The sequence below is a fragment of the Theobroma cacao genome, chromosome 3, assembly GCF_000208745.1.
Source record: "Theobroma cacao cultivar B97-61/B2 chromosome 3, Criollo_cocoa_genome_V2, whole genome shotgun sequence".
Lineage (NCBI taxonomy): Eukaryota > Viridiplantae > Streptophyta > Magnoliopsida > Malvales > Malvaceae > Theobroma > Theobroma cacao.
Window position 1 is genome coordinate 25,541,531 of NC_030852.1, and position 27,064 is coordinate 25,568,594.

At 30.9% G+C, this 27,064-nt stretch overlaps 3 protein-coding genes across 3 annotated transcripts; 2 read left to right on the top strand and 1 right to left on the bottom strand.

Moving 5' to 3' along the window:
- On the top strand, positions 9,482 to 10,947 carry LOC18605052 (vinorine synthase). Its single transcript, XM_018117089.1, has one exon. It carries the CDS (start codon positions 9,482 to 9,484, stop codon positions 10,763 to 10,765), a length of 1,284 nt encoding a protein of 427 aa, XP_017972578.1. The 3' UTR covers positions 10,766 to 10,947.
- LOC18605053 (salutaridinol 7-O-acetyltransferase) lies at positions 15,971 to 17,275 on the top strand. The gene has a single exon (XM_018117090.1). The coding sequence runs from the start codon at positions 15,971 to 15,973 to the stop codon at positions 17,273 to 17,275; it is 1,305 nt and encodes a 434-aa protein (XP_017972579.1).
- Positions 20,210 to 21,508, bottom strand: LOC18605054 (vinorine synthase). The gene has a single exon (XM_007037839.2). The coding sequence runs from the start codon at positions 21,506 to 21,508 to the stop codon at positions 20,210 to 20,212; it is 1,299 nt and encodes a 432-aa protein (XP_007037901.2).

The window sequence follows — 27,064 nt, forward strand, 5'->3', positions numbered from 1 at the left end:
AATTGGTAATTTATTTAAAATATTAATAATTGATGATTTAATTATTAATATTGTTTATCTAATTTAAATGATATTATGTTTATTTATTTTTAATTTATTTTGTTTTTAAATAGGAATAATTTATAATTTATTTTATTAATAATTGATAATTTAAATATTAATATTTTATTTATAATTTAATATTAATATTTTATTAAAAGTTGGAATCAAGTGAGAGAAAGAGGAGAGAGAGAAAAATAATATTTTATACCAATAAAGTTGTAAATTTTCAAACTTGTAAGGGGTATTTTTATCTTTATTAATTTTTGAATTTATTCCTCAACCATGGAATAGCTAATACTATGGGGAAGGGTGGCATTAGCTATTCCTTGGTTTTGAAGGATTTTGAAGAATAGCCATTTCTATGGAATGGCTATTACTTGGATCATTTTTCAACCAAACAAAAGAACCAAAATTCTTTGGGAATAAAGGGGGAATGACTTAGCCATTCTCCCAACCAAACATGCTATTAGAGTTTTAGTTGGCTAGCATAACATATTTATATAGTTAAACTAAGTTGTAACCCTAAATACAACATTTGTATTTTTATTCAATTAAGCCTTTCTGAACTTAATTAATTTTTCTACTTTATTTTGGTCTATTTCAATTAAGTCTAACTCAATTAATTATCTTTATTTGATCTTAATCATGTTACTTAATGTGTGTGAACCATTAGGCTTCTAATATGTTGACAATAATATAAATCATAATCAAATATTAATTTAATTATCGATGTATATTTATAGATCATGAGCTGTATCTAGCAACACATCATGACCACCCAAATGTTAAAGAGTCAATTAAAGAATTTGACAAAGCGTTTCATTGATAAGCCTTTTAGTGCAATATGGTCTTTTCATCAAATATCCTGAAGATGTTATAAAGCATGGCTCAACGTTTACTTATGACATTTTATATTAGTTCTCATTCATGACTAACTTTATGAATTTAGGAAACTTCATCAAATTCAGCATGCTTTGGTCAAAGACTTTATACAGGTTAATCAAGAATTGAAAACAAGTGAGATATATCCCTTCATATCACTTAGGGTGATGAATCCTCTTTTGATCACTCATTTACCTTCATATGCTTCATGGCATACCCAAAAACACCTTATTTAAGCATCTGGTAGCCTTCAGACCCATAAAAGTGAAATCAAAGTATGTCATTCCCTAAACAAGATAACCTAGTGTCTCAAGTCTAAGAACTAGTTGTATGACTATCATATGAGAACATATTCCATAGACACTTGAGTGAAATATCAAATGGAGTTCTCATAGCAAGTCATGTTCATTGAATTTGTTTTTTAACAAACACCCACATGTTATTTTCAAATATCCCATATACTTCAATCTATAAGATCAATTGTTTACTTTCCAAGTAGAGAAACTTAACATGTACTAGTCTTTAAGCATTGTCAATGCCTTATCTTAACAATACAATGACCAGGAACTATTTTAGGAACATGGCTTTGATGCATAGAGATTTCATAATTGTAACAACTTTACAATTCTATTGCAAGACCTTTGTGTTCCATGGGCTTCATCCAATTAGTACTTAATAAATCCTTATTATAGTACTAACATGAAGGAAAACCTCTATCACATAATGTTATGCAATTAAGTATGCATTAAACGATAATATATCCCTTGATCAATCTAATTGACTTCAGGGCATACACCAACACAATCTCACTTGCACTTGAGTCAATTGCTAACGTAACCAATACCGAACTCTTCCGCTTAGCAATCATGTCTCTACTAAGACAACTCAAATTGTAATATTTGGAAATATATTAGTTTATATGTTTGACAATCTCCATTGTTAGAGGCAGAGCCTCCTTAATGGCCCTTCTCAAAATAATTTTATATATTATATAAATTTTTTAAATATTTTTATAAATTCTCTTAATCCTCCCCCCTCAAAATAATGTTTTATTTAATAATTAATACAAATAAAAATAACAAAATGATTCCATATGCTTGACTCGATTTTAAAGTTTTTTAAAATTTTTCTTTCAATTTATATTTATATTTTTATTTTTATTTATTTAGTTTTTCATTTCTATTCTATTTACTTATATGTTCTAAATTTTTATATATTTTCTTCTACAAATTTCTAAGAACCATCAACCATTTTTTTTATTATGTTATATGTGGGTTCTATCTTCTACTTGTCGTGTTTTTCTTTTTTCTTTTATGTGATTTTATTTTCTATGATTTTAATATTTAAAAATTATTAAATTATTATATAATTATCAAATATAAGTTGTAGTGTTGCACTATTACTTAGAATTTCATTAATGTATCATTTTTTATTCAAAATAACCAATGCATTTCGACATGTATGTTGCAAACTTTAAGAAATAAGGATATACATACAAATTGACAGAATGAAATGATTGTATTTCTTTCAATATATTTTTAATGACCCTTAAAATAATTTTTTATTTATTAATTATTTTTATTCCTCAAACCGTTTAATAAAATTAAAGTCATTATTGTCAGCATATTGTTAGTTAAGCCCAGCAAATAAATTCTATCTTAATATGTTAAGCCTATGAAATTGAAAAAAAAATAAAAGCGAGTCTGCTAACTCAATCCCACTAATAAATCTAAGCCCATAAAAATATATTATATCTTAACAGTCCAACACAATAACCTATCATAACATATTATATCTCAATAGTTCAACCCAGTAACCAAATATGTTAATTAATAATTTAAGAGGCAAATAGAAAATAAGAGGAGAGCTTCCTCAGAAAGATACCTATTCTGTGTAAAATACACAAAGTAAGGAGACAATTTATTTGAGTTTGAAAAATTAATTTCTCTTCCACTCTTGCACACAAAGAGTGAGAGAAACTCCTTTCATAGTTTCATTCAATCACACACACACACACACACAAAACACCATCATTACTATTAATGTGCATTTTTTTTGTATGTCCAATGTCTTGTGAAGTTTATTTAATGTTTTAGATGAGTGAGAATTGAATTATATATAAAGTTCTCTTAGATTGTTTAATGTCTTATTCTATTTGACCCTCTTTAAAAATGCTCTAGTTCCACCCTTATCCATTGTCATAATCGAAATACTAATTTAGATCACAACCAGACCTTGATTCCTTTATTATGACTCTTGTTGTTACTTTAACAACTCGAAATCATTTATTGGTTTATTAAACCAATGATCCCAATTTCTCTTCTTATGTAGCCTAAACAAAAAGTTTGTATCCGATTATAAATATAATCATGCAGTTAGCTTTTTTTTTTGAACCATTCTAATACAACTGCCCAATCATGACTTTTGTCAATTTAGCATTTAGGATTCTCTCTATGTTAAACTCCTTTAGCATGTTATCCTAAATTCTTTTGTTGAGTCCCTTTTTAGGTTCTAACTCTTTTTTCTTATTTTATTTTTCTTAAACTGGCAAATGTATCTTGTACACTTTTAATGAGTAACTTATCTTACTCTCACTAACCTTATGATTTGCACAAAATATGTTTATCTCATTCAATGTATTCAAGTATTTTGAATTTATCCCATTGAATAGAGATTATTATCCAATCATTCATATTGAATCATTTAGTAGACTAATCTTATAGAACTGGTGCATCGATATGCATCTTACTAGTAATTTGTATCATTTTGAGAGAATCACAGATAATTTGAATCAAACTCTTTAATCCTTAAAAATACATACATTTTTCCTTTTCATTTCGTCCTAATAACAATATATATATATATATATATATATATATATATATATATGATTAATTGACTGTTCATAAATTAAAATAGGATTAATATTTGATGCACAAACAATGCATAATTTCTGTACACTGTCAGTTCACTCAATGCTGTCACAACATTAATGAGGTAGAACTAAAAATTTTAGAGACTTAAAATTAAATATTAAAAATCTTTTAATAATCAATTAGATAAAAAAAATTCTTTTTTCTCTCTCTAACTCCTTTACAATATTCTTTGATTATTCTCCTCTTTTTTTTCTCTCTCTCTAACTTAATTATTTTCTTCTCCCCTCCTTTATTCTTCTTCTTCTTCTATTAAAACTAAGTTTGACAAAATTGTTTAACTTCAAGAGATTTCAAGATAATTTTTACTTATTGACTTTAGAGATTTTTTTTAAGTTATTCTTACAATTGATTTAGAGTTATAATGTGATAATCAATTGTTTCTTTTCAAATAAATAAATTAGGATTTTACTTTTAGTTTGATTTAAGGTTATAATGTGATAACCATTAAAGGTAAATGATAAAGCTGGTAACATCAACTAAATATCAAATTAAAATTCTAATAGAAGTTGTTACAAAATTTTTCCAACACTGATAATACCCACAGTAACAACTTAAGGAAAGATACTTTATCACAATTGGTGGTCAAATTGGCCAACTGCCCACCTATCTGATTCCAATGCTAACTAACAAAAGAATTACTTCCTTATTGAGTTACAAGGCGTTTTGATCCAGCAATCCTTTTTCTTTCTCTTTCTCTCAACAAAAAAAAATCTCCATACCAAATTCTTCACTTTTTCTCTCTCTTAGGGTTTCAACAGCACTCTCTCTTAAGAAGTCAATAAGATTTTACGAACAAGTAAAAAAAAGTGAAATATTTTAATTTTTAATTTTGATGGAAGAAGAAGAAGGGAAAAAAGGGAGTTAGAGAGAGATAAAAAAAGAAAAACAATAAAAAAACGTTGTGAGGGAGTTGGAGAGAAAAAAAAAAGAGATTTTTTTGTTTTTTAATTAATTAATTATTAAAAACTTTTTAATATTTAAGTTTGTATTTTAAAATTTTTAGTTTTATCTCATTAATAAGGTGGCAGCATTTAGTGAACTAACAATGCACACTTGTATACATTATCAATACATCAAGTATAAATCTATTAAAATATGTAATAAGTAATCAAATTCAATTGTTTTGTCGAATCAAATTAAGTAGCAAAAGGTAGTGTTTGAATGGGTCATGTGGTGGCTATAATAAAATTATTGCAAAACAAAGTAGCTAAGGAAATCCTAAAAAAGTTGAACAAAAATTGCATAAACATCTAATTCAGATGGTGATTGATCGTTCAAGTTTATTTTCTTTTGATAAAGTGATTCATACATAGCAATAAGTGGGGTCCAATGTTCATTTCACTTGGTTTTTTTTTTATACAGCTGGAAAAATCTCTCAAGACCATCTACTCAATAAAAAGTTTTATTAAAGATGGGAAGGGGATATGAACTTTATCTCCATAATTACATGTGAAAGATAAAAAAAGAAGTCCTAATGAAGTTACTAAGTAAAATTTCTATAAATTAATAATTTTGATTAAATAATATTTTTGATCCGTCCAGACCTGGGACCAATGTGGTAAATTAATAATTCGCTAAATTTATAAGATAATACATTTTAAAAAACATATAGGTCCCATTTGATATATAAATTAATAATGTCTTTATACATCAAAATTATATACACACATGACTCAATTAGGAGACTTTTGTAAAATATGACTCCAATGTTACTTATTTTTCTTGAAATTGATGTATCTTTTGACCTCATCTCTAACTTTTCTTGGTATTGAACAAACCATTCATAGAGAACCTTTTCTAGCTCTAGGAATTTTGCAGTTTTGTATCATTTGGCATCACTTTTTTCAATGTTTGTTGATAAGTACTCTGATAACCTCTTGATCACATTTAATATTGTTGCTTGGCTCACTTGCAAGTTAAACTTTTTTGACACTTGCTTTTGGGTGTAATTTGGATTTTCTATGCTGTACTCTCACAATGCTTTACGCATTCCATCTATCATTGTTGATTTCTTTACACCTTTGAGATAAGAAGCCACTGTATTTAGTTTTATCTTTTGTAATACTGTATATTCTTTTATAGATGTTTTTGTTTGACTTAATGTTCATGAAGTATATTAATTAAGTATACATCAAATATAATTTTAGTTTGTCACAAAAATGGATAGATTTATGACTTCTATTTAATAAGACTAATTACATTTATGAACTTGTTTTGATTAAACAAATACATAGAATAATGATATATCTTAATTCAGTAATTAGGCAATATTCGTATAATCACAATACATAATATATGTATTAAGTTCAATATTTTGAAAAAAAATAAAGAATACCTTGATAAATTAACTTTTTATTAATTAATAGATAATTTAATAAATTATTAATTTATCAATTAAATAATATCTCGATTAATTAATAAATTTTCATGGTCCCAAGGGTATTAATTTATAAAGGTTTTACTATACTTTCCTTGCATATACTTTATGAGTGTATGTGGGATAAGTAATACTACTCTATTACAAAAAGCTAAAGGTAAAAAATAAATACGGAGTTGTACTTCTTTACTTTTATTGAAATCTAACACAAGGTAGATTAGTCCTATCTAGCTCTCTAATATCTATTAATTCACCATCAACTTTCTGAAATACTTTGAGTCCTTTTGTGAATATCCTCGATTGGAAAGGAAATTTACAACTTGGTTCCCTTCATGATGAATGTGAGAGATTCTATAGGAAAAATTTTTCAAACAATTCTAGATAGAAGCTAAAACATATATAGTATCATAAGAACTAGAATTGCTTTCCTGTATCATATTCATTACCACCATGACATCCATTTCAATCCAAATTTTGGAGAAATTGTACTCTTGACATAAATCAATCCAAATTTTGGAGAAATCGTACTCTTGACATAAAGATAATCTTCGTTGAAGAGCAAGAAGCTTGGCTTTCAAAGAGTTATTAAGACCAAAGTTCTTTGAAAAATAAAAAATGAGCTTACCTGTGTGATCTTGCATGACTGCTCCACCTGCGGTATGTTGAACTGATTCTTGGAGCTTCCATTAACATTCAACTTGATTTCATCCAAGCATAGCTTGGACCATCTAATTATATATTTGGAGAGATATTGGCTGCTGATTTGGAAAGTGAATATTCTACAATTTCAAAATTTCTAAATCACCTCTTCATTGTGATTTTTTTATTAAGTCCCTTTTTGTGAAGTTGTATAAACAATTTTTTAATGCGTCATATAATTTGTTGAGGGTAGATTCCTAATTACCTATGTTTAACATCATTTCTTTCAACCCAGGAACCAACATATAAAGTTTCACTTAGTTTATTTACATCAATTTTCAACAACTTACAGTAAAAGTTTACATTAATTTTTCTCAAGTTTCTCAATTAAAAAATAAGACAAGCCTTGTTATTTGTGATAAAACTAAGTTGATATGTGTCCATTTCATTTTAGAAATGTCCATGGGCTTGGCCTATTGGGTTTTTCTTTTAAAAGTCAAACTTGAACCCCATTCTCCATCTAGTTATTAATTTAATATTAAAATAATAAAATATTTTTAAAAATTAAAATTCAATAAAAGTGTATAATTTATTAATATTTATAATCTAATCGAGACACGTAGTCGGTTCTTGGACACCTCTAGTCCATTCAAAATCAACAATAACTTTTAAAAAGATTGACATAATTATTTAATTGAGGAATGTAAAACAAAAACCCTAAAAAATCTTATTATATAAGTTTTTTTTCTTTTAATATTGCACCTAGAGGTGGGATTATAGGGAAAGGGCAAGGATGGTTTCAGGGGGTGGAGCTAGTCAACTTTTGTTGGAAGGTCAAAAACGAAGAGGAATAAAGATTAAAAATTTTTAAAATTAATATGTTGAATTTAACCAATAATTAGAGAATTTATAATAGATAATTTTATATAATATGTAAATCAAAAGAAATAAAAAAATTATAATAGGTTTTTAGGAAAATTATGTTCGACGATTTTTCAAAGATTCAAATTCATCAATTATTGACTTTATGCTGAAAAAGCTAGTAATGTCTTTTTCAATATAAACAACTAAATTATTTATAATAAACTCATCATCCATTTAGTTCCGAAATCTTCTTTTCACAATTTTCGTTAGGCTTGGTGGCTTAAGTGTAAAAGAATCATTTGAACAACTTGCATATTTTTTTTAAAGAATTTGTCAATTATTTTCAACTTACTCATACTTTAATCAAACTTTAAAAAAATTAATGCAGTCAATATCTAATATTCTTATTTTATTTATATTTAAACTTAAAATACTAAATATAAAATTATAATATATAAATATATATACGATATATAGGATTTTATACAATGGTTAAATATATAAATAGTTAAATAATATAAATAAAAAGAAAAAGATAAAAGAAAACGTTACCTCCTCTTAGTTTAATACAATAGTGGTGAGTAGTCATTATCCAAGTTCATAAATCTCTTTTAAAAAATGAAATATGTTTCAATGGTGAGTTAAAAAAAAAAAAGAGTAAAAGTAAAAATGAAAGGACAAAAGAGAAAAATGAGAGAAAGAAGTGGATAGAAACTTAATTAAGAATTAGGGTAAAATTGAGTAGAATTTGTGAAGTTATTTTATTGTTATTTTTATTTATATAAATTATTAAACACAAAAATTATTTTGAGAAGCATAAAAAATTTCAAAAATTTTTGAGGAGTCACACCTTCATAAATATACTATTTTTTATAATAATTAAAATTTTAAAAAATTTTAGAGGGCCGTTTAACACATGACCCTCCGGCCCTGGATGGATTGGAGATTTAATATGGATGGTGGATTTTGTAACAGGGTTATAAGGTGGATGAACAGTTCATATGTTCTTCTATGGTGGGTCACTGTTTTCAACTAACTCCTATTTATCTATTTATTTGCTAAAAAAAATGTAATTCATATTCATAAAATAGTGAAGGGTGCTTTCTTCTTTTATACTGCACATTTCACACATCAAATGAGCTTGGAAAATTTTGCTCGAGCAAAGTTCCTTAGTTAACAACCACTCACTTTATAACTTTTTGGTATGGCAGAATCGAATAATTTTGTACTCTTCATCATCTTGCCTCAATCCTTCATCAGATCAACTTCCAGCAAACTTAATTATTATCACGTTCGAGCATATATTCGGGGGCCAAAGGTGGTCTCTGCATCCCATTGTTTTTTCTATTACTGAATAATGATCTTGTCCCTTTATTCATCCTATAAGGGAAGACATGAAAGGCAGCCGTTTAAGTCTTCTACCCATTGCTCGCCTCATTCTTAATATATACTATGATGTTGACTTGGTAAACTAACATTTTTGGTCTCCCTAAAATTTTATATATCCTCCGCCAACTTGAATGGTCATGGGCAATCTTAAAAGAAGTTCTAATATTTTTTCATTATATTGCTTGGGAATCAAAGTCCAGTCAATTTAAGTTGCTGTCAACGGATGCAATGCCCACCTGGTAAAATATCTCAACCTGAGAAACGTTTGCTAACCGCTTGGAGTCTATAAATTCCCAAAAATTGGTGATCAATTGCAGAAGCTATAGATTGGTTTCATCTTAGCAAATTGGAGATGGAAATTCAAATCATCTCCAGAGAAACAATCAAACCTTCTTCTCCAACGCCACACCACCTAAGAACCCATAAGCTTTCTCTACTCGATCAGTTAGTCCCTCCTGTTAACATTCCTGTTCTTCTTTTTTACTCGGCTACCGCTGAGAACCCAAGAAAAAGATCTCTTCAACTCAAAGAGTCTCTCTCGAAAACATTGGTCCACTTCTATACATTTGCGGGACGACTTAGTGAAAGCTTTTCTATTGACTGTAATGACAACGGTGCCACCTATATTGAAGCCCAGGTAGCCATTGACATGTCCGTTGTCCTTAAAGAAACAGAAATCGATCTTCTGCTACAGTTACTACCGTGTGATCCACATGAGAATTTAGCTGAACCAAGTGCTCAGGTTGTGCTATCTATTCAGGTGAACTACTTTGCTTGTGGTGGCATGGCAATCTGCGTTTGTGTTCATCATGCGGTAGCTGATGCCTCAGCAGTAGCAACCTTTCTTCAAAGCTGGGCAGCCGTTGCTTGTGGCGCCAATCTTACTGACACCGAGACTTTCGATTGCACTTCTCTCTTCCCCCGGCAAGATTTATCAGGCTTTTGGGAGGTCCTTGAAGAAAACAAAGATCTGATAATCCGCGAAGACGTTGTTACAACGAGGTTCTTGTTTGATAGGTCTAAGATAGATGTTTTGAGAGATGAAATTGGCAACGGATCATCTTTATATCGTCCAACACGTGTGGAGGCAGTGTCAGCGCTCATTTGGAATGCCATGGTAGCCTCCATTGCAGAATATGATAAAACTATTCCCATTTACGTGGCAACTTCTGTGAATCTACGAAAGAGAATGAATTTTCCATTCCCACAAAAATGTGTTGCAAATGTCTCCCAATTCATAATGACGGAATTACCGATCGAGAAGACGAAGAACCTTAGCAATCTAGCTGGAAACTTACATGATTCCATAACGAAGGTAGATGATGAATACGTGAGAAAGCTTCATGCAGGCGGTGCTTACCTTAACATCATGAAAGGTGCAATCAAAGGATTCGGAAAGAATTGGATTTTTAGTTTTAGCAGTTGGTGTCGGTTCCCATTCTATGAAACTGATTTCGGATGGGGAAAGCCCATCTGGTTTGGAACTACTCTAAGGCTTAACAGGGTTGCCTTTTTCCTGGATACTAATGATGGTGGGGGCATAGAAGCATGGATCACATTGACCCAAGAAGAAATGGTCAAACTTGAAAAAGACACTGGCATCCTTGATTATGCGACTTTTAAACCAAGCACATAAGATGAGAATCCTTCACTCATCGTTTCAGCTGGATTACTTCAACATATTCCTCTCTCTTAAAGCTGCATTGAAACTTAACAAATTGTGAGCAGTCCACTCAGTCACATGGTGTTCAGAAAGCTCTCAAAGTTTCATTGTTACTTGTAAAATATTTTGTTTTTTGATCTGTTGGGTGTGTTTGATTTGTGAACATCAATTAATTTCATTAGATATTGTTGAACAATTAAGAATATTCAAACCTTGATGTCGAATATTTTATTTGAATGATTTAGGCAGCCTCAATCTTGTTTCTAACTATTAAAACTCTCAATTTGATAATCCTTCCTTTCCTTTCATAGCTCTGCACCTTTTGGATTTCACTTGTTTTTGAGACAACTACCATCTTGAGGGAAAATAAATATTTTCAAAGTTGTAGCTTTCTAATTAAATAAAATTTTACTTTATTCCTTGACACCTTTCTATGAACCATTATATGGAGATTGTATCATAAAAGTGATAATAGTGCTCGGTTATTTATTCGACTAAACATATCCTTGCATCAATGCAGGCTAACTCATTGGCTCCATCTAGTTTTATAAGCTTTCACTTCAACAAAAAAGTTGAGAATTTAGAAGGGGTAAAAAATAAAAGCAGGTTGACTGGAGGAAAAATGTGAAAGAAACTCTTTATATGTGTCTTGTTCTAATGTCAGCATAGCTTGAATTCCATCCGATCACCATTCACCAACCCTTGTTCAATCAGAACATTGACATTGTTCAACAGTAATCTGGCGCTTCTTACCCAGATAGGCTTTCTCCAGCCAAAATCTGGTCACAAGAACAAAACCCCGTTTTCACCTTGCATTCTTCACGGTCAGTGCCAAATTTTTAATTGCATGCCTGATTTGACTCACTAAGTCATTCAGCTCTATCTCAGGATTAGTATAGCCGTTAAATTGCCAGCCAAAGAAGGTCTCCAGCTGTGCATTCTTTTGCAAGCAAGGGTGAATTTATCCTCGCCATACCTAAACTCACGGTTTGTTTCACTGGGACAGGACACACATACCCATTTCTTAACATATCCTTAGCTGGAGACACGGGCTTGAATTCCCATTTGAACTTTCCTGACTAAAATACTATATTATAATTTCTGATACAGGTTGGCTAAGAATTTTTAAAAGGCAATAAAAAATTGACCCCTTATTGTTACACAATCAATAAATTCTCTCTAATCCTCCAAGCAAGAAGGTAGAATTAATCGTATTAAAATTTCTCTACCTAAACCGTAGTCAGTCAATTTTCTTGCTTCGAAAACAAAAAATGAGTGTGAAAAGATCAATGTGGGCATAGTTTGACTTGAACTTGTACACAAGGGAAGAAGATCGAAGATTCGCATAGGAAACAATGCATTGTGCATCAAAGTATAATTCCTTCCTGCATTGAGCAAAGCTTTAGCGATGTCGATGTGAAAGTGTTGGTCAATAGGCTAGCTTAGTTTATTTCTTTATTTTGTTGGCCCAACATTGCTAGCTTTTTCTTATTCATTACCATTACAATGTAAATATAAAAAATTTAACATAAATTTCTAGGTTAAATTTTGTAATTAGCACTTGTATTTTACAAAAGGTATGGATTTAGTTCTTATACAATAATTTGTATAAATTAGGTCTTTATACTTTGTGAATTTATTAATTTTAGTTCATAATGTTTACATTGTAAATTTTTACAATTAAATATATTGATGTGACATTTTAATTAAGTTGACATAGCACTTCTTATTGATGGGGTATTGATTACGTGTTGATGTAACATAGTCATACTAACATGGCATTGACTAGACTGGTAACAAGAAAATATAAATAAAGAGAAAGAAAACTTGCACGATTTGAACGGTTTTGCAACAATGATGGTAGTAGAGTGAGACTTCACCAAATAAAGAATAGAAGTTCTATACTTGTAAACTAGAAGTCTCTATCTTTGCTTCTCAATGCTCACATGCTCATATATGTGAAAAAAGAAAAAAAAAAGTTGATTAAATGCTCAATTTGGGATCAAAATTTTTGAGTTTTTGTCAATTTAGGGTCAAACATTTCAATTGCAACAATTAAAAGTCAAACGTTTTCGATTTCTTATAATTAAGAGTTAAGGTGAGAGGTATCTAGCGTGTGTACACGCTGACTTGGATTTTTGCCTCTGACATGGCCTGTGAATTGGATTTTTGACTAACGACGCCATTTTGTCCAAGTAAATTTGACTTAATTTTCCTCTATTTGATAACTCCCATCGATTAAAATTTCCCACCAACAATCCAAATTATCCACACTTTGCCTCCTCTCTTATCATTTTCCCTCACCATTGTCTCACCGTCTAGCTGGATATATGTCACCATCAACTTATCAAGCGTCGCCTGTAATTTGTAGGTTCTTGCCACCGTCATCTTGTCACCGTTTGCTAAACCAAAAATAGTTAGGTATACCCTACATTTTCATTTTCATTTTTTATCTTTAATAGTTGCCACTAGTAAGGTTACCATTGAACAATTTTTTTACATGGCGTATAATAAATTTTGTAAATAGCGTGTAGCTTCTTTGTGATAACTAGTAATGGCGTGTAGCAAGTTGTTGTTACACGTCATGTTGAAAAAATAATGTTATTAGATGTCATGTTCAAAAAAATTGTCTAATCGTGATATTTTCTATATTTTGAATAGAATGGCGGATCAATTACATATCATAAGATTTTATTACGGTAGTACTTTAGTTGGGGGAGGAAAGAACCTCAAGTATAACAATAGTTTAGTGGAGGACTTCACATCTTGTCATGCAAGTTATAGAAGAGTAGTTTTGTAAGAAAGTCTTTTCTATCAAGTCAAAATGGTTCAAATTATGGTGTGGGGTGTACAATTACATTATTCGACATGGTATGTAACAACTAAATTTTTAACATGGCGTGTAATAATTACATAAATTTTCAACATGGTATATAATAACTAAATTTTCAACATGGCGTGTAAAAACTACATTTTTTAACATGACATGTAATAATTAAATTCTCAATATAATGTATAACAACTACATTTTTAAATATGGTGTGTAACAACTAAATTTTAATATGGCTTATAACAATTATATTTTTAACATGGCATGTCTTAATTATTTACAACATGGTGTGTAACAACTAAACTCTAAAACATGGTGTGTAGCACTACATTTTTCAATATGGCGTTAATAATATTTTTTTCGCAAAAACCCTAAACCAAAATTCCACCAACATGACATGTAACAATAATATTTCCCAACATACCGTATAACCAATATTTAGAAAATGGCATATAACAACATTATTTTTTTACATGCCGTGGAACAACTTTTTCAACCATGGCATTTAACAACACATTATACAGGCTTGGCCTCTCACATATTTGCATATTCTGAGAAGAAGTTCACAGACACCCAAAAATTATACAAATCTTGATATATCAACACTTTGTGCAAATCATTAGCAACACTTCATACAAGTTATTAATTAGGTAACATCTAATGGAAATGGCTAACACTTCATATACAAATCAGCCACTCGATTGATAGATTTAACTGTAAAGTGATATGCTTCATTGAATTTTTAGCTCAACCGAAAAGTAGCCCAAAGCTTGGGGGCGTGGAAACTTTGATGCACTGCTTGTGTCACTTATGGAAACAACGTTGGAACATGTCTCTAATGAACTTGATCAGAACGGTAATTAGTATTTGTCTTGCACACTTCAAACACAAGTTAACACATTTCGCAATGTTTAATGTTATGAGTTGATATCGCCTTACCATTGTCCGTGCACGTGCCTATCTTTGAAGAGAAGAGAGTTGGATCAGGGAGGAGATGAAGCAAAACGAGTGAAATTAATTGGGAGAAAATTAGGCATAAGAGTTAGATCAAAATAGCACCGTTTGGATAACATGCCAAGTTCGCTGCTACGTCATCAACTCACGTGATTTTTTAATGCATATAATACACGCTCCATCCACTTGTCAACTTAGCTTTTAATTGTAAGAAATCAAAAACGTTTGACCTTTAATTGTTACAATTGAAACATTTGGCCCTTAATTGAAAAATTATCCAAACATTTAATCCTAATTTGAGTATTTAGCCAAAAACAAATTTTTAGAGAAAAAGTAAAGACAAGAAAAGCAAAATGAAAGAATAAAAATTGAAATAAAAGGGGAGAAAGAGATACCCAAAAGAGGAAGAAGAGAAAGAAAAAGACAAGAAAAGTACGCCGCCTCCGTTGTCGTTGAGGAGGCGGGGCTTCTCAGTTCCAGGTTTCCATAACGCGCCATCATTACGTTGAATCAGCGTTCTTGATTTCCTTTTATGTTTCGTTTTGGTGCTAAGGACTAAGGAGGCATCTGTTCAAGACAAGCTGCTTAGGGGATTTGATTTTCTTGAATTGCATGTTTCAATTTCCCTTGAAGAATAATATCAGGGGTAGTTGGATGCCATAATTTCGAATAAAGAAATAATTGTTTTAAAAGAATCAAAGAAGAAAAACAAGTTCACATAAAAAATCTAACAAAAAATTTCACAAGAGAGAAAGAAAGAGTGAGGAAATATGTAGTGAGTAGAACATCTCATCAACTCTAAATAATTACATATGGATTCACTTTTCTTTGAGGTGATTGAGTGCCAGAGACAATTGATGCTAAAAGTCAAGATCGGAGAACATCTATGACAAGAAAACAGCATGCAATCAATTTCCTCAACTCCACAATGTTGGGAAGCAAAGTTTTCCAACTGGATTCGTGTGTCTTCTTTTTCACAGCAGCATAGGTTCGATTCAAATGATTAATTATCTTTAATAGGGAGATTAATACATTTAAAGAATAAGACACACTTTGAAAATTAACACGTAAGCTTAATTAAAATATTATGTCGGTATATTTAATGGTTAATTTTAAAGATGTTAGAGTTAGAGATTGAAATTAACAAATTGACAAAGTAAAAAAATTTAATTTACACAAATTATTATATAGACATTAAATTCATACTTTTTATAAAATATAAAAACTAATTACAGAATTTAACTAAATCCATACTTTGGGTTGGTCCCATTGATGTTTTAAGACTTTGGATTCTATATAAATCGCCCCTCAATTGAGCCAAGCCGTATCAATATAACCGGACGCGCTATAAGCCATTGGGCAGCTAGAGATCTATCAGTTCATCGAATTGTAATATGGAGATGAAAGTTCATATTATCTCTAGAGAAACCATTAAGCCGTCTTCTCCAACTCCACACCACCTAAGAACACATAAGCTTTCCCTTTTTGATCAGCTAGCGCCTCCTCTTTACATCCCAATTCTTCTTTTCTACTCAGCTACTAGTGAAACCAATCCTAGCAAAAAGTCTGATCTCCTAAAGGATTCCCTCTCCAAAATATTAACTCACTTCTACCCATTTGCAGGACGAGTCAAGGAAGGTTGCACTATCGACTGTAATGATGATGGTGCCGCCTATGTTGAAGCTCAGGTAGACTCTGACATGTTCCTGGTCCTTAAAGAACCGGGGATTGATCTGCTGCTACAGCTACTCCCTTGCGAACCACTTGAAAAGTTACCTGAACCAAGTGCTCAGGTTATCCTAGCTGTTCAGGTAAATTACTTTGCTTGTGGTGGCATGGCAATCTGTGTCTGTCTTAGGCATGTGGTTTCTGATGCATCAGCCGCTGCCGGCTTTGTTAAAAGCTGGGCTGCAGTTGCTAGTGGCGTAGATATGGTACTCGATGCTGTGATTTATGACTGCACCTCTCTCTTTCCTCCACAAGATTTATCAGGCTTATGGAAGACCATTGAAAAGAGTCAGAATGCGCTGCTAGCGGAAGTTGTGACGAAGAGGTTCATTTTTTATGGCTCTAAGATAGCTGCTTTAAGAAATGAAATTGGCAATGGGCTGAGTCTGTATCGTCCAACACGTGTTGAGGCTCTGTCCTCGCTCATTTGGAACGCTATAATAGCCTGTGACACAGAAGAGGGCGAAATAGTTCCCATGCATGTGGCGACAACTGCTGTGAATCTACGAAAGAGAATGAATCCGCCATTGCCGCAACTGTGTATGGGAAACATCTCCCATGTAACAATGGCGAATTTATTCATGGCAAGGACCAAGAGCCGCAACAGCTTAGCGGAAAAAATCCACGAATCAATATTGAAGATGGACGATAAGTTTGTTAGGCAGTTTTTTGGAAGTGGTGCACACTTGAATGTCATGAAAAACATGGCTGCAGAACTTGGAAAGAGTTCAAAAGCACGGTTGTTTAACTTCAGTAGTTGGTGCAGATTTCCATTTTATGAAACTGATTTTGGATGGGGAAAGCCTGTTTGGTTTGCAACTGCCCTGAGGCTTAACAAGCTTGCCATTTTCTTGGACACCAGAGATGGTAAGGGCATTGAAGCATGGATAGGATTGACAAAGGAAGAAATGACAAAGCTTGAACGAGACCCTGGAATTCTTGCTTATGCTTCTTTCAATCCAAGCATATGAGGGTTCAGCTACTCATATAAACTTGGAAAATTAAGATCACTGCATCAAGGTTCTCTTTCTTGAATCTTTGAAAGAGGCTCGAAAAGTGCTTTCGTATTTCTTGTAAATTACTCTTGCTTATTTTCTCAACATCCCTAATCCCTCTCTACGGAAGATGATTGGAGATTAGCAACTTAGAGTTGAAGGGTATTTTGCTGGTTAGTGTCAGAGAAATGTATTGCAAGTCATCTAGCCTTTGTGTATTCTTTTAGGTACAATTCCAAGTAATTTAGTCTAGAATAAAGAAATGATGCTTTTTTCTGTTACTCAAATATCAGATAGATAAACTTAATATTTTGTCAAGAGCCGTATTCTTGAATCCCAAATTTTCCCTTTTTATAAAAATAAAAATCTTCTGTTGCAAAATTAACGGCAACAAATTTTAAACTCAAATTAATAAATAAATGATGCTAGACAATTGATGTAATGATATGAAACGAGCATCAATAGAGGTATCAAATGGGGTAGAAGTACCAAGATAGAAACTATGAACCTTCTACTTTCTAATCTTGCATACTCATATTTTTCCAAAATTTGGGACTATGTTAATAGAGAACTTATCACATTATTATAACAGCTGTTTCAGATTAGAGACTTAGCAACAATTACATAAATATTATATCACTTCAACCGTGCCCAGTAACATTTTTTTTATAAAAGTTTAATTTAAAAGGAAAAGAAACAGGGACTGTAATCTTGAAAAAATCACCAACATATTGATGGATATGTAGTAACAATGCTTAGTATTATCGAAGAACTTGTCCTTGATATATAACAGAACCATCGTGTTTGCTCATTGTTTCTATCGCAAATTAACATGTATTGATTCCTAAGTTCAAAAGCATGTATGAGTGGCACTTAGCCTTTTCAGGTTGGATTTGGAATTTTGTTTCTAAGGATTTTGAGGATTTTTTTTTTATTGTAAGCTTTTTAGATTGGATTTTTCCGATTGAAAATTTGGGCTGCCTTATAGTTGGTTTGATCTATCTTAGTTTGTCTTTATTCCTTCATTTAAATCTATGTTAAAAGCTTAGACTTTCATGTGTTGTTTCATGTTTTTAATGTATTTCTATTTAAAATTTATATTTAAAATTAAATAATGGTACGCATTAAAAATATCAATTTCTTTTTTGAAAAAATTGCCTTAATATTACCAACAATATCAATCAACTTTTTGTAAAAATTTTAAACTGATACGTAGAATTACAATAATCTCATCTTTTTTATACACTTGTGTAAACTTAATTGTAAAATATTATTATCAATTCAATGACTCTGACGTGAAACGTGGATGGGGATTATACTCAACCAACAAAAAGGAAAAAAAGAAAACACATTAAGTCGGGATGGGCAGTTGGGCAGTAGGCCAGTCCAACTACATAAAAAGTAGGATTCTTATGAACTGCTGCAAACTTCACTTGCCTGATTTTGGTTACGACTGTTCACGGCCCAAGGGCCTGCTTTTGGAGCACTTGAACAGTTATATAGCTATTATGTAAATTTTGGTTAGGCCTGTGTAAATCACAAGTGTAAGAACGAGATAGCGTTCGAATAGAAATGCTTTTGAATTTCCAATGGAGTAATCCCTACTACAAGACCCGGAGTAAGAAGAAAATCTTCACATATATTGACTACGAACAACAGTAAATCTCTCTTTATTGGCAAACCAACAGTATACCAAGTTGTTGAACGCCATAAAACATAGCAATATAATCTTGACCCTCTGTTTCAGCACATTGTTAATTGAACTTTATAGTATAAAATAATCCATGTACGACCATATTCAACAAACATCATTAGCATTGGAATAACAGCAGAGTTGTCTGGTTCATGTATCCATTTGAATGTTGCAGAAAAATTACGTCCGAATTCTCATAACCAAATAGGACATGAGCCTCCCCATGTATTCTACAATATCATGTGCTTGCTACCTACTTGGCATGATTTTATACTACTTATAAACTTTGAAATAAATATAAATTCTTTATTTCAAATTCTCAACTATGCAACTCATACTCAATTAGGTTAATTTCTATATACCAGTACATAGATAATAATATTATAGTATATGGTATAACAAGTTTCTAGAGATACCTAAACCCATGGTATTTTGTCCATGGTTTTGATATATACAAGTACATTTATAAGGAGGGATATACTGTGCCCTTTCATATTTATTTATTCAATTTAATAATTAGATTTTTAATCAATTTTTGAAAATTGACTTGCTTAGTTTACGTAAATAGAATATAAAATTTAAGGATTAAATTAATAAAATATAAAGTCATATAAAATAAATATGAAATGGTTGATTCTATTATATTTTAAATTTTATATTAATTCTATTCCTATTCCTTTTCATTTATATGTTATATAAAATTATTATCTATTATATATCTTTTGATTATTGGTTAAATTCAAAATATTAATTTTAAAAATTTTAAATCTTTATTTCTTTTTGTCTTTGACCCGCTTATTAAAAATTAACTAACTCTGGCCTTAGGTAAGGTTGCTTGGTTGCGGCCACTAATATGACGCCTTCAACCGAATTTTGACTAGTTTATTATTTGTACCATTCTTAATCTTGAAGACCCAATAATGTCCAAACGCCATAGAAAAATATATGAACATACTATATATAAAAGAATATTAGCCTAAATATGGACCAATAGTTATACTTTACAATTTTAATGTAATTTGATAAATGATCTCAATAATAAGTGCATATGACATCTGTCATGTATATTTGTGGGCAAAACAGAATCCTGCTTTGGTTGCAACAACAGTAAAACAATATAACCTATATTAGTATGTTTTTAATGACACTCTCACATTTTTATTTCATGTAAAATTCATAATTCTTAACTTAAATCTCAAAAAGAAAAGAAAATTCCATCATTTTCCAGTTTTTGATGAAGCAAATGAGAGAAGCTCCGGGTCACGTTCGAATATGGCCATGTCTTCTTCCAACAGGTTCACCCACGCCTCAACGCCCTCACCTCCTTTGTCACTCATCAAAATAACCAAATTCTTGTAAGGCCTGCTAGGACTGCAAGCCCAAGCAGGCTTCCCCCATCCAAAATCAACTTCGTAAACAGGGAATCTGCACCAGCTGGTGAAGTTACAAAACTCTACTTCACTCTTAGAGAACTGTTCACTCACCATTTTCATGGTTTTTAAGTATCTATCACCATCTTGCAGCATCTTCACGTAATTATTATCAATTTTGCTAATTGCATTTCTCATGTGACTCACTAGGACATGATAATCTTGCTCCATCTCAGCAGGAAATGTAGCAATAGCCATCCTCCAAAAATTCCCGAAGGAATGCTTTGGCAAGGATGGCGCCATCCTCTCTCTCAAGTTCACTGCGTGAACTGCTGCATAAAGCTTTGCTCGTTCTGGTTTGGTCTTAGCTATCGCCATTTGGCGGCTCCATATAAAGGATGAAATTGCCTCAACGCGTGTTGGAGTTTTAACTTGAGAACCATCTCTCGAGGATGCTTTTTCTCTTAGAACGGCAATGCTCGGTTTATCGAAGACAAACCTTTTGGTCACAATCTTCTCTTTTGTTATCCCTATGCTCGGACGGAACATTGATATATCCTTTGGTGGAAAATGAGTTGCTGCTTCGAAAATGGGAGTTATAACTTCACCAGGTTCTCGGGACATAGCAGCCCAAGCATTGACAAATGTGATTACTGATGTTCCGTCAGCAATCAAATGTGACAGACGGATACCAATGGCTACTCCACCGCATTTAAAGATATTGTATTGGATAGCAAGAGGAACTTGCTTTTTGGACTCAATGCAGTTTTGTTGGGGCTCAAATGGTAAGAATAGATTCAGGACATTGACGTCAGGATTTTCTGTGACATCTACCAGCTTACAGGGTACTTTGGTTTCAAAATACTCGACTCCCTCATCGTTGCATTCAAAAGTGAAATCTTCCCTCATAGTTCCTGCCAACGGATAGAACTGAGTCAGGGTTTTTGAGAGGGACTTCTTAAGCAAAAGGGATCTTTCCAAAAGATCAACATTTTGTTTAGCGGGATAGAACAGAACAATTGGAATGTAGATCGGGGGTGCAAGCTGGTCCAAGAAAGAAAGCTTCAGGTTTCTAAGGTGATGCGGGGTTGGAATTGCAGGCTTGATTGTCTCTTTAGAGACAATTTGGATATCGATCATCGTCATTATCTTCTAACAGATGACTAATCAGCAATTACAAAAGTTTTATAAGAAAAAGATGCCAATGCTTGTTCCAATGCGTGAGCTTTCCCTCTTATATAGAGGAGCTGATAACCTTGGAAATGTCTAATTAATAGACTTAAAGTTGTAACTAAAAATCATAGATTTTTACCAAAAATAGACATGGATCGCTATCCTTTGACGTAAATTATTAAAGGATGCATATTGACTTGGCCCCTGGCTGCAAGTGCCATTTTAATGTGTCATGCTTTGATTCATATTACTATCATCAATAAAAAATATGGTCCAAAAGAAAAGCCCGTCAAAATCCACCACCGCAAATGTTGATCACGGTTAATCTTTCAGGCCTACAGGGTGGTAAAATACCTTGAATTCCATTTTAGAGCAAGCTCCAAGCCGCAACAGAAATCTGGCGGAATATATAATGTTGCTTCGAACTGAGAATTCCAACCAAGGGTTTGACATTTTGAATCAATGTCGACTTCTCTCCTTATTCTAACATATTATGGATGGTCATTGGTCATATTTGATGCCTAGTGAGAAGACGTGTTTTACCCACTTTAAAAGTCAACTCATAAACGACAAAAACATAAAATTCTATGTCTGTCAAAATAAATACCAATTTTTGTTAAATTTGATATTATAGCTAAAGGTTTTAGTATATTTCTTTGTTTTTTTTTTCCCGTAACTTAATTTTCTCTTCTCCAGTTAACATTAAGCCTGTTTGGCTTGATTTTTTTCTAATTTAAAAGTTATTATAAAGCTTTTATGAAATATAATAGCTTTTAAAATTAAGCTAAAATTGTTTGATAAATTTTTTTTTATAAGTTATAACTTTTGTTAAAATTATCATAGAAGGTATTTTTTTTTTTTGAGAGGATAATATTGTAATTATTTTTAACAAATGATGATATTTTTAGAATAAAAATAAATATTTTCTTATATTTTTAAAAGAAGAGAAGAAAAAACTCCTCCTTAGAGCTTTTTTTTAAGCTCTTTTTTTAAAAATTTTGTTCTTAAAAAAAAAAGTTACATTTTTTTTAAGAGTTTCTCAAAAAATCATGTTTGGTCTGACTTTTGCTTTTAAGAGGTAGATAAGTTGAAAAAAAGCTAGGCCAAACTACACAGTATAATGGCTTCTCTAACTCTTATGATCGAAAAAAAAATAATATCGAAAATTCTTCTAACGTTCTCAAAATATACTTTATCAATTAAAATTTGAGACTACATCTTATAATCATAGGCATAATATTTTTAAAAAATTAAATTATTCAAAAAATTCAAAAAAATTATTATTTTTTGTGATGTTTAATCAAGTTTTTATATTTTTATCTTGAAATAAATAAATTTTTTTAACTAACGGTTGAAGTTAGTCAAAAAATACCACTTATTATTTTATATCACTTGGTTAACAAAACATGCTAACATGTTATAATAGATGATGATATACATAGCATGTTGATGTGACATGATGAAATGATCACGTGATATTTTTCATTTTCTACATCAATGTCACTGTCACTTGGTATAAAAAATAACAGAGACGTTTTGAATAATGATCATTAATCAACAGTTAGTTATAAAAGTTTATTTGTACCAAAATAGAAGTATAAAAATTTGATTGAATATAATAAAAGAATTAATATTTATTTGAATTCTCTTCAAAAGTTTAGAGACTTTTTAAAACATTATTTCTATAATATAAATCTCAAATATTATAAATCTTAAAAAATAACTATAATTAAGATCTATGGGATAAATAAAAGCAAGCTCTTTCTCTTCATATATAATCTAGAGCGATATACCTCCGTATGAGGATTTGAAGCGGGGACAATGATCGGCTATATTCTTGGATGAGATTGGTTGAACAAAACCGATATAATATTAAAACACAATTCATTTCAAACTATTGTTAAAAATTGTGCAAATAAAATGCAAATTCCATGATTATATATTAGCCATGAAACAATTTGATCATTCTATGAAGTTAAAGCTCCTACACTTTTTTCAAACTACTATTTCTTTCTTTCGTTGTCCTTTAGCGAGATAGTTGGGTGGGTTTGACAAATGAATCATTCCTTTTCCTCTCAAAATAGGACGTAGAACCAAGAGAAAGGGGTCAAACAAAAATTTTGTAGTTCTTTTCTTTTCTTGTCTTTTTTTCCTTTTGTTTGTTAAAACTTTTATAGATGAGTATTTACAAAGCGATAACAACAATTTTTAACAATATCTAAAACGTATTAAATGTAAACTCAAGCTAGTAGTTGTTCTTATCCTTTTACTGATCAGAGGTTTGACCATTACTTTTTTAAAATATGTCAATTTAAATGCTATTTTTCAATAAGCGGAAGGTGTCAATTAAAATGGTATTGTGTTCGTTGCCTTCTTTTTTCAGTACAAATTAAAGAGTCAATTCACTTACTTGCACTGATAATATCATGGAACAAAAAGGCTGTTAACTACATAGGGAGATTAATAAAGTTTCCTTCACAACGAACGTGATGTGTTAAGTATTGGTTTAACTAGAACTTAAGATTTTATGTATCGCCTTGTGCAGCATTGGTTTGTCTTTCCCCTGTTAATGGCCTTGTGCAGAATGAAATTAGACAAAAATTGCTATTATGACTTATTCTATTACTTGGTTGGTAAGAATAGTTTTAAAAATAACAAAGAAATATGCGAATAAATGATAAAAATATCTTTTATTATATATCTTTAAGCTCATTATCTCGATTAAACACAATCTCCTTTTTTTTCTCTATTGCTAGATCATTAATTCCATCAAACACACTTAAAATCTTTAGCCATTGTTTATCTCTTTAGGTGGAGCAACTATGAGTCTCAAGGTGTATTTCCACTCTCCCGCCAAGAGTGATATTGGTGTATTTCCACTCCCCCACTAAGCTCATTATCTTGTTTGAACACAAACTTTTTTTTTTTTTATCTATTCCTAGATCATTAATTGCATCAAACACACTCAAAATCTTTAACCATTGTCTATCTCTCTAGGTGTAGCAACTACGAGTCTCAAGGTGTATTTCCACTCCCCCACCAAGGGTTATATTGATCTTTTTCGACTCCCCCACTAAGCTTATTATCTCGTTTGAGCACAAGCCCTTTTTTTATCTATTCTTAGATCATTAATTGCATCAAAGACACTCAAAATCTTTAGCCATTGTCTATCTCTCTAGGTGGAGCAACTACAAGTCTCAAAGTGTATTTCCACTCCCCCATCAAGGGTGATGTTGGTGTATTTCCACCCCCCACAAAGCTCATTATCTCGTTTAAACACAAGCCCTTTTTTTATTTATTCCTAGATCATTAATTGCATCAAAGACACTCAAAATCTTTAGCCATTGTCTATCTCTCTAGGTGGAGCAACTACGAGTCTCAAGGTGTATTTTCACTCCCCCACCAAGGGTGATATTGATGTATTTCCACTCCCCCACCAAAAATGATATAAAAAGGATAACAAACCCATATAATGCAATCCAATGCCGAAGCCAGTGACCATATATCAAGAACAATACGACTCTAATGCCCCACCTTAGTCCACAATCATCAATAAAACCATAAAGCACGTAAACACACTATCATGCTATCCACAAGCCAATCATGGCTATCAACAAGTTGACCTTAACAACATTTGTATCATCATTGCCAACACAATCCACCCTATGATATTATCTCTACACAACTCATGTGGTCTCACAACACACACATATATATACATCGATCATTTGTATCATAACTACCAATACAATCCACCATACGCCATTATCTCTACACAACTCATGTGGTCTCACAATAAGCACAACAGAGCATGACTATATATATTAAATCTGCCTCATCGTCATTTGTATCATAAAAGCCAACACAATCCATCATATGCCATTATCTCTACACAACTCATGTCATCTCACAATATGCGCAACATAGCATGTATTTATATATATATATATATATATATATATATATATATATGTATGTATGTATGTATAATTTAAGCTTGTTGTTATTCTATTTAAGCTTGTTCTTATTCTATATGATACGTACAAATATATACATATATATAATATATAAAATAATACTAAACTTAATGAGTGTATATATTTATATACATACTGTGTAGAATAATAGTAAACTCAACACAGTCTGATGCATAACAGAAAAGCTTGTTCCATGATCATTTATAAAATATTTATTTGCACAATCTTAAAATAATCTTTCATGCATTTCCAACAAAACGTTTTTATGCAAGCCACCCACCTTTTGATGTCACTTTCACCAAAAATTAACACTCTTTCACCAAAACTCTCCTAGTTGATGGGCCTTGCAGCTTTCAATGAAACCTAGGGCAACCAATAACCACAATTAAGTTCTACTAAATTTTACTCAAATTTAGAAATTCATGAACCCTACTAACAATCTCTAACTAATTCGCTCCTAAACCTAGGTTCGTCCTCCTATCACTTGGAATGCTACAAACGCATCGTCTAAACACTTAGGTTTTCTTTTTTTTATAGGGAACCTTACCATGCAGCTCTTGATTCAAATATTGTATAAGCAAGAAACCTAACATTTTAAAAGAAGAAAATGCTAGGAAATTTGAGATTAAATCAGAAAATGGTAGAATAAAAAAACACCCATCAATTTGAAAGTCTAAAAGTTGAAATTTTTACCTTAGTTTCAAAAAATTGAAGTAAAGCCCAAGGCTTCGGTATAAATAAAATGGTTAAAAGATGGAAGAACAATGAGGAAAGCGTGGCTGCTAAAAGTGGATAGGGAGCTTCGGCCAAGTAGCAGAAAAATAAGGGCAGAAAGGAAGTTTTTTTTTTTTTTTTGTAGTGGTAGATATTTTATTATTATTTATATAATATATAACAGATAATTAAATTAAATATGTAAAATTTTGTTGGTGTTTGGATTTTAATTTGTGCAAAGATGAGAAATACTCAACATTTTTAACAAATTTATAAATAATTCATTTTGATAGAAATTGATAGATATATTAATGTTATATGATTGTTAGTCAAATTATTAATGTGATGTCATTAATATATTTAAATTAAAAAACTATTAGATTATTAGTTATGTTTAAATAATATGAATATCTTATCATATTACAAGAAATATAATTATTATATATATACTTTTAATAAAAACATATTTACTTTCTATTTGTATTTTACAAAAATTATAACTTATAAAATTATTAGTTATAATATATATACTTTTGTTTATGTAAACTTATAATAATATATATACCTAAAAGGAGATTGTGAGATTAAAATAGTTTTGCAACTTATTTTTTTTAATTTCATGTAATTAAGGATAAATTTATAAAGTTAATTAAATTAATTCATGAAAGTATGATTATTGATCAACTTTTAATGTCTTTTAATATATATACTTTATAGATTGTGTTAATTTATAAAGAATATAATTACAATTACATTTATACTTTTACTATAAACATATATATCTACTTTCTATTTTGTGTTAATGTTACAAAAATTATAATTTATAAATTTTTTAAAG